The 13307-nt window shown below is 42.6% G+C and overlaps 2 protein-coding genes across 3 annotated transcripts in view; one reads left to right on the top strand and one right to left on the bottom strand.

The window, feature by feature from the left end:
* The window catches only part of NUFIP1 (nuclear FMR1 interacting protein 1), a 42217-nt gene extending 39713 nt beyond the window's left edge, over positions 1–2504 (bottom strand). The window contains exon 1 of the mRNA XM_059041867.2: positions 2023–2504. Within this exon, the coding sequence (XP_058897850.1) occupies positions 2023–2434 (412 nt within the window). The 5' untranslated portion in view covers positions 2435–2504. The remainder of the gene's footprint in view (positions 1–2022) is intronic.
* A 17-nt stretch (positions 2505–2521) lies between these two features.
* The window catches only part of GPALPP1 (GPALPP motifs containing 1), a 28816-nt gene continuing 18030 nt past the window's right edge, over positions 2522–13307 (top strand). The window contains exons 1-3 of one of the 2 annotated variants that reach the window (XM_059041873.2): positions 2522–2743; positions 9925–10057; positions 11020–11121. In XM_059041873.2, coding sequence (XP_058897856.1) covers positions 2656–2743; positions 9925–10057; positions 11020–11121 — 323 coding nt within the window. In that variant the 5' untranslated portion in view covers positions 2522–2655. The remainder of the gene's footprint in view (positions 2744–9924; positions 10058–11019; positions 11122–13307) is intronic. The other variant, XM_067016522.1, reaches the window with a different exon arrangement.

Genomic DNA, 13307 nt, shown 5'->3' with positions numbered 1-13307 from the left:
TTCCTTGTAGTTATTTCAAGCATTAGAAATGTAAACCGGGGACTTTCCTGGTGGTCTAGGAGTTGACTCTGTGCTCCCAAGGCAGGGGGCCCAGGTTCAATCCCTGGTCAGGGAACTAGATGCTGCGTGCTGCAACTAAGAGCCCACATGCTGCAACTAAAGATCCCACACACCGCAATGAAGATCCCATGTGCTGCAACTAAGGCCCAGCGCAGCCAAATAAATAAATAAATAAATAAATAAATAAAAATATTTTTGAAAAGAAAAAAGAAATGTAAACCATAAAATCCCTAATGGAGCTCTTTCAGCATCAATTTTACACCAGGAAAACAGACCCTTGTGAAATACATTTCTTCTCAAATATTTTTCCTTTCTTATTGCCATGACCCAACTCTGAAACCTTGATCTTTCACCCGTATCACTGTGACAGCCTTCCAGACTGGCTTCCAGTTCCTAAGCCCTCTCTTCCAACAGACCCTGCACACTGACACCACAAAAATAATCCTCCAGTCATCACAACCCTGCTCAAGACCCCGGAAGCAAGTAGCTTCCTAGAGTCCTTCGATGAGATCCCTCTTTATTTTTTCACCCTGCTCTTCCCTGTACCTTCCACATACTACGCTTCAGTCACACCAGAACACTGCAACCTTCAGAACTCACCTTGCACTGACACCTCTTTGCTTCCACCTAAAAAGTATCTCTTCCAGAATATTAAACATCTTCCAAAAGTTTTCCCCAACTTTCTCCATACTCTGAAATCTCCTTTTATATGCCTCTATCACCAGTCACACTGCATTGTGATTTATATTTATGAGCCCATCTCACCTTGCTTGGGACTGTCTTAGGCACATTCATATCCCCAGCATTAGGCATACAGTAAACACTGATTTGGATTCAACTTAATGTAAATTGAATTGTTCTAAGCAAACAATTTCATGGCTTTAAATATGATCTCTGTGCTAATGACACCCCGATTTACAGCTCTAGCCACAAACCTCCCCTGAAAGTACAAACTAATAGCTAACAGCCAGTTCAGTATCTCTACTTGACACAAATCATATTCCAAACTCAACTCCTGGTCTCCTTTCCAAATCTACTCCCTCCACATCCTTCCACTTGCTTGGCAAAAAACTTTAAGTTATTCTCATCTCCTCTTTACATCCCATCCTACACCCAATTCCTTAACAAATCATGCTGGCCCTACCCTACCTTCAAGATATATCTAGAATCCAACTACTTCTCATCACCTCCTGAGCTCCACCTTGGTCCAAGTCCCCAGTATCTCTCACCAGGTTAACCGCAAAACCTTCTTAACTCATCTCCCTTTCCAGCATTTCCAATCAGTAGCCATATTAACCCTTTGAAAACATAAATCAAAGCATGCCACTCCCCTGTACTAAACATATCGTAACAGTAGAAGTCCCACGATCTACAAGGCCCTCTTCCTCTATTGCGTACAACTCCACCCCAGGCTTAGTCCTTTCTTGCCTCACTGGGTTCCATTCTGATCTGTAGCTTCTGCCTCCAGGTCTTTGCACTTGCAGGTTCCTCTGCCTGTATCACTATATCCCACATACATGCACTGCTCTGATCCCTCACCTCCCTGAAGTCTTTGCTCCAATGTCACCTTACTTACGACTGACACTGACATTTAAAACTGCACTGCCTGTCACTCTGCTCTCTTTCCATAGCATTCACTGCTTTCTAATACACACTGCTTTCTTTTGTTTATTGTCTGTATTCCTACACCAGGAGATTTAAGCTCAAAATAAGGATATTTGTATGTTTTGTTCACTGCTATATCTCCCCTTCCTGGTTCATAGTTCGAATTCAATAAATAATTGTTAAACTAAATGAACAGGCAGGAAAAACATAACCGTGGAACGAACTGTGAGACATTAATGACAGACTCCAAGAGTGCAAGGCAGTATCAGAAGCGGAGAGAGCAACAAGGGTAGAAAAGGAGAGGGAAGAGGGGAAAAGGAAAGGTAAGGGGTGGTACAGAGAGGAGCAGCAACCTACCCGGAGGGTTGTGGGGCTGCCAATGCCAAGGAAAAACACCGGGAGACTGTGGCCAGTACCATGATGTTGAAGCCTGGAAATTCCAGGAAGGCTGGCCATTGAGTTGACGCTGAGAATCAAGGGGGGACTGGGCGTCGAAAGGGGGCTGTGCCCCGGGAAGAATCTGGGCGTCAAAGGGGGGAGGCGCCTTGGGGAGCCTCTGGGCCTCCGCGGGGGGCTGCGCCCCTGGGGAAGGTTCGGACCCTGCTGCGGGAAGCGACGAAAGTGGTGGTGGCGGCGCCGGCAGCATCGTCCAGGACATCCAGTTGTCCGGCAGCGAGGAACCGTCGCTCAGAGGTTCCAAAGTGGGGGTCACCTCGGGAGCTGAAAACCACCCCGTGCGAGTCACGAAACCACTTGCCGACTCACCCATGCCATCCGCCTAGTAGGGAAGCCAGCGTGCAAATGTGGAGCAAGCCTTAGGCGTCACTTCCGTTATCGCTAATTACAGAGGTCAGCCAATCACAGGCTGCTACGTCATTGGTCGGGGCCGGAAAAGCTTCCCTCATTTTCGGCGTATGGCGGGCCGCCTAGCGGGGAGGTTTGACTCGGCGTGGATACACTTGTGTGTGGGACCAGTGTCTGCCACCGCGGATGGCGAAGGATCTTATCGGGCCGGCACTGCCGCCCGGCTTCAAGGCCAGCGGGTCAGCGGAGGACGAGGAGCGGGACCCCAGCCCGGGTAAGCGGCGGCGTGCCCCCTGCCCGCCAGGCCCTCCCACCCCGTCTCTGGCCCGGCCCCGTTCTCGGAGTATTGGTCCCGAGGCCCGGGAGGGCGGAGGAGTGGCGAGTGGGCGCGGCCCCACCCGAGCTAACTTTCCTTCCCAAGCGTGGCCGTAGGGGCTGTAGAAATGAGCTTTGGCCTGGTAATCATTATCACCAAGAAGTATTCGCATTTAGTTCTCGATGGGCTGTACGCTGTGCTAAACGATCGATACACATTCAATACTCTAGGCCACTGTATAAGGTAAAGATTATTATTTCGTGTTGCAGATGGGGACACTGAGGCCCAGGCTGTTGCGCATACCACACAGTTAAGTGGTGGAGCCCGACTTAGAGCGAAGCCCGTACTCGGAACATCTGTGCCTTCTTGCCTTCTAACGTGCAATGAATGCCCTTGGCTCTTGCAGAAGATGCTCTGCGCCCTAGCCCCCGACCTGCCTTCCTAGCCTCTCGTCCTCTCCTGACACACACGGCTCAGAGCTCAAACCAATCCGAGTTTCTGCGCAGTTCTTCAATTCTCTAGGCTCCTTCAGCCCTCGCCTGACAAACTCCCACCTCATCCTTCAAGCCCTAACTTCAGTGTCACCTCAGTGAAGGCTTTCCAAACTCTCCCAAGCATTGTCACGTCCTCCTCTTTACCCACACGTTTTTTGCCTACTTAGTTACGTCACATATTTAATACACTGTTTTCGAATAACTTGCTGACATATCTGTCTCCACCATTGCACTATAGTCTTCTAGCCTTAACACATAGCAGGCACCTTGTATTTGCCAAATAAATGTTTCTCAGACTCCTCCGTGATGAGTATCTATCTCCTTTCATGTTTGTACTAATTTGTAGTCTGGGACTGACTGAAGTTGGCAAAGAGTAAAGCTGGAAGAATAACTCTTCCATTTCTGAATCTAATTTGCATTCTCTGACTACCCAGAGGCCGTGTTTCCACCTACAGGTTTCTTTCCAGGTCTTGTTTCTGCTATAGCTGTTAAAAAGTTAGGCTTTTATTTTAGCAAGGAAGGTTCCATTCAACTAAGGTTGAAGAAAAGTGGGGTTAACCAAACTTTTTATTTAGCACACAGGTCTGAGATGGACCAATTTAATTTTATGTGAATACTCTGGAAAATTGAGTGCTGCAAAATTGAGTGCCCTGAGATCATGTTAAAAACACGGGGGTGCAGATGTTTTCTCAAGACCAGTCTGCATACTCCAGACACTGCTTTGTGTAAGCTGAGTGGAGCCGGGTCTCTTTTGACCCTGACTTTATGCTCCTCATCTGTGGCAACCTTCACGCCACTCTTCCAGCTGCATTTCCAGTCACACACTGGATCCTATTCCACCTCTGAAAACTTTTTTTTTTTTTTTGGCCATACTGTGCAGCTTATAGGATCTTAGTCCCCTGACCAGGGATTGAACCCGGGCCCTTGGCAGTGAGATCATGGAGTCCTAACCATTGGACCACCAGGGAATACCCCTATCTCTGAAAATTTAAATTAAGATCTTATTCTCAGCCAGAACCCCTTATTCATCCATCATTCTTACTCAGTTACTCTCATTACATTTTTTTATTTTTTATTTTTGTTTTTAGTCTCATTGAGCCATGTGATCTCTGCCTCAGTCCGTTTTGGCCTTAAGTTTCCTTTAATTACTTCTGTCCCTGCTCAACTTAGCCTCCATGGTCCATCCATTCATACCTTCTCTTGCCAGTGTTTTCAACTGCCTTATCCCATTTAGTATTCTGTTAAACCCATCTAGCAAAAACTCAGCCCTGGATCAGTCTAGTCGTTCACCTCGATGAGCCCACACCCAGGCTTCCAAGTGCTGCTAGAAGAAACCTCACCCCTCCACAGGCTAATGCTGCTATAAACTACAGTCTCCTCCCTGGCTGGGTCCGCAGTTCTGCCCAGCCATCCTCAGACGTTTCCCCACGCAGGTCTCCTCCCCCATGATCAACCGTGGCTTTTTAAAAGCTTCTCTTTCTTCTTTACACTCTCTCTCCATCTACTTCACAGAAAAAGTAGATGCCATCTTAAGAGAACTTCCTCACTTTTCTGACACAGTACCTAAAAACTTTCCCAAACCTCTGCCCAACTCTTTCGTCTTCCCTTTGATTATAATGCAAGAGGGGAACTACCTCCTCCCAAGGCTAATCCTTCCATTTTTACTCGGAACCCCTTCCCTCACTTGTCCTGGGGGCTCCTTGCCCTTAGCATTTAACCAGAACATTCAAATCGTTCCCATCTTCATGAAGACTAACTACTCCACATCCCCCGGTAGCTACTCCTCTTTCTCTCTGACCAGCTCTGGATCCTCCCCGTTTTCTCCTTAACCCACTGCATTCTGGCTTCTGTTCTTGCCAACCCACGGAGACCTCTCTCACCAATTTCACTGTGGAAATAAGTGAAGACCACCCACCAATTGTCTCGGCACCTTTTTGCGAAATTCAAGGCACCCTCTTCAGTCCTGACCTTGTTTGACCTCACAGCCACATTTCCCCCTGGTGATCCCTCCTTCTCTCTTCTGTTGGTTCCAGCCACTCTGAACACATTTCTAGATGTGCCAGGCCCTTAGGCTTTCAGTTCTTTGCAGATGCTTTTCCCTCTGCCTAGACCACTCTTCCTCCAATCCACACTCCCTTTGCCCAGCTAACTCAGTCTCATCTTTTAGCCTCAGCCCAACCATCACGGGTTTTTTAAAAATTAATTAATTTATTTATTTTTGGCTGTGTTGGGTCCTTGTTGCTGAGCGGGGGGGCTACTCTTTGTTGGCGGTGCCCGGGCTTCTCATTGCAGTGGCTTCTCTTGTTGCGGAGCATGGTCTCTAGGCGCATGGGTTTCAGTAGTGTGGCACACGGGTTTAGTATTTGCGGCACACGGGCTCTAGAGCACAGGCTCAGTAGTTGTGGCGCACAGGCTTAGTTACTCCGCAGCATGTGGGATCTTCCCGGACCAGGGCTCGAACCCTTGTCCCCTGCATTGGCAGGCAGATTCTTAATCACTGCGCCACTGATGTCACTACCTACTCCCACCAAAAGACAGTTGGATGCTCCTTATTGACATTTCCGTGACTTAATCCTGTCACAGGATCAGCAAGCTTTTCCTGAACCAGATAGTAAATATTTTAGACTTTGCCAGTCAACAGGCAAAATCAAGATTATTATAAAAAATGTATATAACAAGAGAGAAAACAAATTTCCACAAATCTTTATTGTTGAAATTCAAAATATAATATAACAGTATAATTTTTTTGTAGTTTAAGTCTACTAATGAGAAGAATGGAATTGGTTTGGAGGGAATAACGTTTTGTTTAATTGGGGTTCAGAGTCAGTGTTTCCTATTATAATCGATTTTTGATCTATAATGAGATTTAATGTGCTTTACACTGAGTACTTCTTTCTGTATGCATAATTCAGTGTGATAGATATTATAAGGGGAACATAATGGAATATATGACATAATCTCTATTTTCATGAAAGTTGTAACCTACTTGTAAAATTACCATTGCAGTAGAAGAGCTACCTTAATGACGCGTATCACTGCTTTAGGAAAGAGATGGAATAGTTCATTACAAATGCCTGAAACAATTTTTGAGACATTTTATATAGTTCTGAAGAATGATACCTATAAAAAATGTGAAGCTAGGGGGCTTCCCTGGTGGCACAGTGGTTGAGGGTCCGCCTGCCAATGCAGGGGACACGGGTTCAAGCCCTGGTCCGGGAAGGTCCCACGTGCTGCGGAGCAGCTAAGCCTGTGTGCCACAATGACTGAGCCTGCACTCTAGAGCCTGTGAGCCACAACTACTGAGCCCTCATGCCACAACTACTTAAGCCTGCGTGCCTAGAGCCCGTACTCTGCAACAAGAGAAGCCACCGCAATGAGGAGTAGCCCCCGCTTGCCACAACTAGAGAAAAGCCCGTGCACAGCAACAGAGACCCAACGCAGCAAAAAAAAAAAAGAAAGAAAGAAAAGAAAGGAGCTAAAAAGGACAAAAAACTTCTGTCTTTAATACTTAGGAGCAAGATAAAGATGGAAAGAGCCAAGAGTGAAATGTAATCCCCTAGTCTCTTTCATGTTAAACTATAACCGCCTAGAATTTTGAAGAAAGGGATATTTATGGAAGGTTGTGTGCTCCCTTGCTATATTCTAAAAGGTGCTTTCTCTAAGAATAAGTAGTACATACAAAGATAAACCAGAAATCAGTAAAGGCATTATTCATTACGGTCAGAAGTCAGATGTAATCTCCACTTATAGTTGGGGAACATTTACAAACGAAGACATAACTGTTCTTCAGTCTTAAACAGCAGTTGGAGATATGAATTTTATCTTTTAATTATTATTGTTTTCCTCTTTTTGCTCATGAATTGTTCTTTTCTAAGCATGCCGTATTACCAGTTTAGCTTTTTAAAAATATATGTAAATTTATTTATTTTTGTCTGCATCTGGTCTTCGTTGCTGGGCGTCGGCTTTCTCTAGTGCAGCAAGCGGGGGCTGCTCTTCATTGCCGTGTGCGGGCCTCTCATTGCTGTGGCCTCTCTTGTTGAGAAGCACGGGCTCTAGGTGGGTGGGCTCCAGAGCGCAGGCTCAGCAGCTGTGGCGCACGGGCTCTAGAGCGCAGGTTCAGTAGTTGTGGCACATGGGCTTAGTTGCTCCACGGCATGTGGGATCTTCCCAGACCAGGGCTCGAACCCATGTCCCCTGCATTAGCAGGCAGATTCTTAACCACTGTGCCACCAGGGAACCCCCAGTTTAGCATTTATTTTCTGTAATTCCTTCCTTTATTTAATGATACATGGGAGAATGTAGAAAAAATGCATCCAATTTTTTAAGATAAAAGTTTGGATTTTTTTAAGTCAATTTGTTGTATATTGAGCACTTGTTCTATGGTAATACAACAAGGAGCAATAGGAAAAAAATTTCCGAAATAGACTCGTGGTTCCAACACTGAGCCTGCTTTCTCCCCTGAGTTTTATATTAATATACCCAAGTACCACTGATCATACCACTGAAATTTCTAGTGGGCATGTTAAACTGAAGATGTGAAAAACAAGCTCTTAGCTCTTCCCGCAAACATGCTTCCCTCCTAGTCTTCTCCATATTAGAGAATAGCATTACCATCCTCCTGGCTAGCTAATCAGGCCAGAAACCTACGACATCCTCAGTTCCTTTTTGGCTCTCACTTCTCACATCCAAACCATTAGCGAATCCTGCTTCAAAGCAGTTGCAAATCAAACCATTTCATATCAGCTTTCTAACTCATCTCCCCTACTCCCGATTCCCTATTGTCCACAAGCTGAGTTTTTTGATTTTGTTTTAATAAAAAAGCTAACTCAGATTATATCTCTCCAGACTTAAAACCTTGCAGTGACTGCCTGTTATAACTAAAATCCAAACTCAATTACCACAGCCTATGCTCACATTTATAGAGTGCCTACTGTATGCCAGATACAGTGTTATATGCTTTGCAGGTATAATATGTATTCTTCACAGCAGCCCTATGAGATTGGAACTACTGTTAACCTCACTTTACAGATTAAGAGAGTAACACAGGAAGGTTAAGTAATATCCACATCACACAGCTAGGAAGTGGCTGAGCTGGAATTCACAGCTGGAGTCTGGCCCCAAAGCATATAGTGTGGCCCCTTTGTACCATCCAATTTTGTCTTGTCACTTTGCTTACTTTGCTCTAACCACACAGGCCTTTTTGTCCCTCAAGCACATCAAGCTTGTTCTCTCCAAAGGACTTCCACACTAGTGATTTCTCCATCTTAAATGTTTTTCATTTTCATTTTCATTTTCAGATTGTTGCATAACCACTGTCATCATTTAAGTCTCCCTACAAATGTCTTCTCAGGGGAACCTTCCCTGATTTCTGTCTTTAAAATTACCCTCCCACGTATTCACTATCACCTTTTTTTATTTGTTTCTTTTTTAAGTTGTTTCTCTATAAGTACGTACTCAATAAATATTTGTTGAATGGATGGATGTTGACTTTGTTGAATGTTGTTTAATATAGCGGTTAAGAGGTTCATATCCTAGCTGCACTATTTAGTTGTGTAAAATGGGGCAAGTTACTGTCTCTCTGCCTCAGTTTCCTCATCTGTAAGCTAGAAGTAATACTGCTTTCCTAATAAGGTTGTTGTCAGAATTAAATAGGGAAATGCATGTAAATCTCTTTTAAGTTTTTGTTGTTATTAATACTGAAGGAATAGCATACCTGGGAAGCTCTTTGGAAAATCATATTTCCAGGCCCTACTCCAGGCCAACTAAGTCAGAATCTCTGGGGCAAGGGCCCAGTAATCTCTTTTTAAAAAATATTTTGTCAAGTCTGATAAACACCCAGGCTTGGGAACTATGTCAGTAGAGTTTTAGCACCACTGCTGAGGATCGACATAGACAGTTGTGTCTGTGTGACATCACACAATGACATCATGCAATAATTTATAATTTTGCTAAGCCATGAAGTGAGAGCAGTTCACTCTGGTGAGTGGGCACAGAACACCCTTACCTCTTCTTGGCATCTGCATCCGAATGTGACCTCATTCTCTTCTCTGAATCTCTACTAGTAAGCAGGAGAATTTAGAATGCCTCTTCTTTTGTTTCTGCTTGGAAAATCATCTCGAACAGAAAGCTAACTGAGAAGTATGGTAATACCAATAAAGATATGTTTAAGTGGTGATTCTTAGTCAGAAACCAGAATGGATAATTTTGATTTTTACTGTGTTAGACTGTGGAATGGCAAATTGTTGTTTGGCTAGCTCCATGATATAAATATTGTCTACCATATGCTGTCCGTAAGGAAGAAACAAAGTCATGAAACCATTTTGGCAGTTGCACCAACCAAAATTGCAACCAATGCAAAAATTGTAAGATGTCAGGGAAATTATGTGCTATTGCTATATTTATAAGTTTGGATAGTAAAGCTTTTGTGAATCTCATAGTTAACACTGTGTAAGACATGATTTCTGCCTTCCTGGAGTTGGAAAGACAAGCCCACTGTACACAACAGGAGCAAATGAGATTAAAGTCCATAATAAATGATAGCCAGCCAGTGCTGAGAATTTCAGGAAGAAAAGTGTGAAATGTCAGCCAGGGAGTTCATTGAAACAGTTGTGGCTACTTGTGACACACACAAGACATCTTCTTTAGTTGCAGGACCAGCTCTGCCCCCTAATTATAAAAGCAGTAGTTCAAAGTCATCAGACAGCGACGAGGACAGTAGTTCTTTGTCTGAAGAAGGAAATCAAGAATCTGAAGAAGATGACACTGGTCCAACTGCAAGGTGAGTCACTTATTACATTAAATGGTAAACCAAGCTTCAAATCTGGTGTATGCTGGCTAGAACAGAGAGCTAGTAAGGGGATATCATAACCTGCATTTATATAGCACAGGAAGAAATTACTTCATATGGCATTTCCTCGTGAACTGTACCTTTCAGAAAGAAATTTATTTTAGTAGTATATAACTCTGGAGATATCTAGAATTTCAATAAAAGTCTTATATAAAGGATTTTTCCTTAAGGTATTATTGAAGTGATTAATATTCTAAATAAACCATACATCTTCTTTTTAAAATTATGTATGCAGGGAACTCCCTGGTGGTCCAGTGCTTAGGACTCCGTGCTTCCAATGTAGGGGGTACAGGTTCGATCCCTGGTTGGGCAACTAAGATCCCACGAGCCGCACAACCAAAAAAAAAGAATATGCTTAAAAAAAAATTATATATGCAGTATGTGCTTTTTGTTTAAGTAAACGAATGATTCCCTCTGACCTAGCCTTACTCACCACAGGTCAATGTAAATAAGATGTCAAATCTTTGTTTATTATTAGATAGCAAGGTCTTTTTTAAAGCATTTTAATGAGTAAGAGACAGAAGTAGCAACTTAAAGCCTTTAGTTAAGTGAATTTAAAAACCAGTGCCATAAACTTTTTGCTCAAAAATATCTATCAAGTAGAGTATTTGAAACTTCATTGAATGGACTCTTAAACAACACAGAAAATATAGAAAATTGATATATTACTGCTGTAAAGAAGTAACCAATCTCTATTTTTAGACCATAAATGAATTTCAAGAAAAGATTAGTACAAGATCTGTGGTAGATTTTTTTTTTCTTATTTGGCAAGATTAATTTATTGTTTCAGTGTTTGTACAACTAGTTGAAGTTAATGTTCTTTTAAAAATGGAAATTTCTCTATGAAGAAAATTTTGACATACATGCATAAAATTACACTACTGTGTTTTCAGAAAACAGAGGAGAAGTCAGGATGACGCTGATGATGATGATGAAGGGTTTTTTGGACCAGCCCTTCCTCCTGGATTTAAAAAGCAGGATGATTCTCCTCCAAGGTGGTAATTTATACTACTTCCGGCCAGTCTTTTCTAGTGTCCGTAAATTCATTAAAGGGTTGTCTGAAATTGTTTTTTAACTTACGTGTTTATATAACATTTGAAATAAATTTGAAGGAAAAGTAACTGTAATTTTAAAATTCATATAAGGAAAATAATTATTTACATGTTTATGACACTTTTATAATTCATAAAAACTTCCACATCTCTTATTTGATACTCACAAGAGTGTTCTGTGGCAGGCTAGGTGAAACATGACCCTTCTTCCCCCTTTTTTTTTTTTTTTTTTGCGGTATGCGGGCCTCTCACTGCCGTGGCCTCTCCCGTTGCGGAGCACAGGCTCCGGACGCACAGGCCCAGCGGCCATGGCTCACGGGCCCAGCCGCTCCGCGGCACGCGGGATCCTCCCGGACCGGGGCACGAACCCGCGTCTCCCGCATCGGCAGGCGGACTCTCAACCACTGCGCCACCAGGGAAGCCCCCCCTTTTTTTTAAACAAGGTTACACACATAGTTAGTGGTACACCTGGGGCTGGAATCCCGGTATTTGACTTCTAATTCAGACGTCTTCTTAATTATTTATTGAAAGAATAGACAAATCCCTATGTACCAAGTTACACAGTTAACTTCACCGAACCTCAAACTTGTCATCTGTGGAATAAGATAGCAACACATACCTTACAGAATTGTCATGGTGATTGAGATTTCATATTTATATGCATATATATACATGTGTGATTCTTATGTAGTGCCTGGCACAGAATAAACCTATAGTAAATACTGATTCCTGTCTTCTCAGAATTATAAAATGTTTAACTGCTGAATATGAAATTGCACACCATATTGTTTATAATTCATAACACTGTATCCCAATATGCAAGAACAAGTAGAAAAGGCTGTTGTACATTTTATATTCAGAGGTTATAATCACACTTGTCAGCTTCTAATTTTCATATAACTTTTGGGGAGTAACTGCCTCTGACTTCAACTCAAAAACCACTTTTTGTTGCGAATGTATTCAGTTTCTATAATGGCATCAGCAAGTAAAGAGATGCTTATTATTGAAGAAAAGAAAGAAGAAATAAAAGGAATAGGCAGTCCACTGCCTGTTTTTGTATGGCCCCGAGCTAAGAATGATCTTTAGGGGGTCATTAAAATACAAAGACGAATATGCAACAAAGACCAAATGTGGCCCTCAGAGCCTAAAATTTCCTGTCTGGGTTTTTATGGGAAATTTGCTGACTGCTGGGATATAACATTCCTTTCAAGAAAATAGATTGTTAAATACATAGCGATTTCTTTCTGTTTTGACAATAGTAAAATATATGTTTGAAATAAACAGGTGGAAGCATATATTGGAGGCAAAACGTCATACACGTCCACAGCATGTGCTGTGGTTATGTTCCTTTACTATATTTTAAGCTTTTATGTGTTAGTGGTTTTATCCTCACAAATTCCCTGAGGCCAGAGAATTGAGCTGTAATTGCATTTGTAGATCTGCTAAAAATGGTACTCAGACAAAAACCCATACAGCACTTCCTTATACTTTATAAATGATAACTAATTTGATCTTTCTAACAATGCCGCACTTCCTTATTTTTCATTTGCAAAATTGTTTTGGTTCATAGCAGTTTTATGAACCAAGACAAGAGGTAATTAAATGGCCAGGATCAGACCCCAGGCCTTGTGACTCTAGTACTATTTTTGTCCTACAGGGAAACCTGTCAGACTTTAATTGAACATAGTGCAATCTGGAAAATGCAGCTTAGGGCATCAGTGCCATCTTGGTTGGTAACACTTGCACAGGGACATCTCTGGACAAAAAGAAAGAATGGAGAGACCTAACAGTATGAAAGAGAGTAGAAAGTATCGTTCTTCTTTTGTTTTTTCCATACATAAAGTAGGACTTTTTCTTTTTAAGGCCTAGAATTTAGGCAGTGTTCTCTTAGATGTCTGTTCCCTCAGAATGTGGCAGTACGGCAGCTAGAAAGAAAATGAACTTTGGCATCAGATAGACCAGGGTTCAAACTCCAGCTCTGCCACCTACTAGTTCATGTTGTCCTTGGGTGTTATTTTGCTCAGATAGAAAATGGAGTGACTTATACCAACCAGGGTTTTTTGAAGGAAACAGAAAAGTACACTGGTTGAAATGTGCTTAGCGTACTACCTTTTCCTTTCTGTATAGGT

The sequence above is a fragment of the Kogia breviceps genome, chromosome 16, assembly GCF_026419965.1.
Source record: "Kogia breviceps isolate mKogBre1 chromosome 16, mKogBre1 haplotype 1, whole genome shotgun sequence".
NCBI classification, from domain to species: Eukaryota; Metazoa; Chordata; class Mammalia; order Artiodactyla; family Physeteridae; genus Kogia; species Kogia breviceps.
This window is presented reverse-complemented; position numbering and strand designations above follow the sequence as displayed.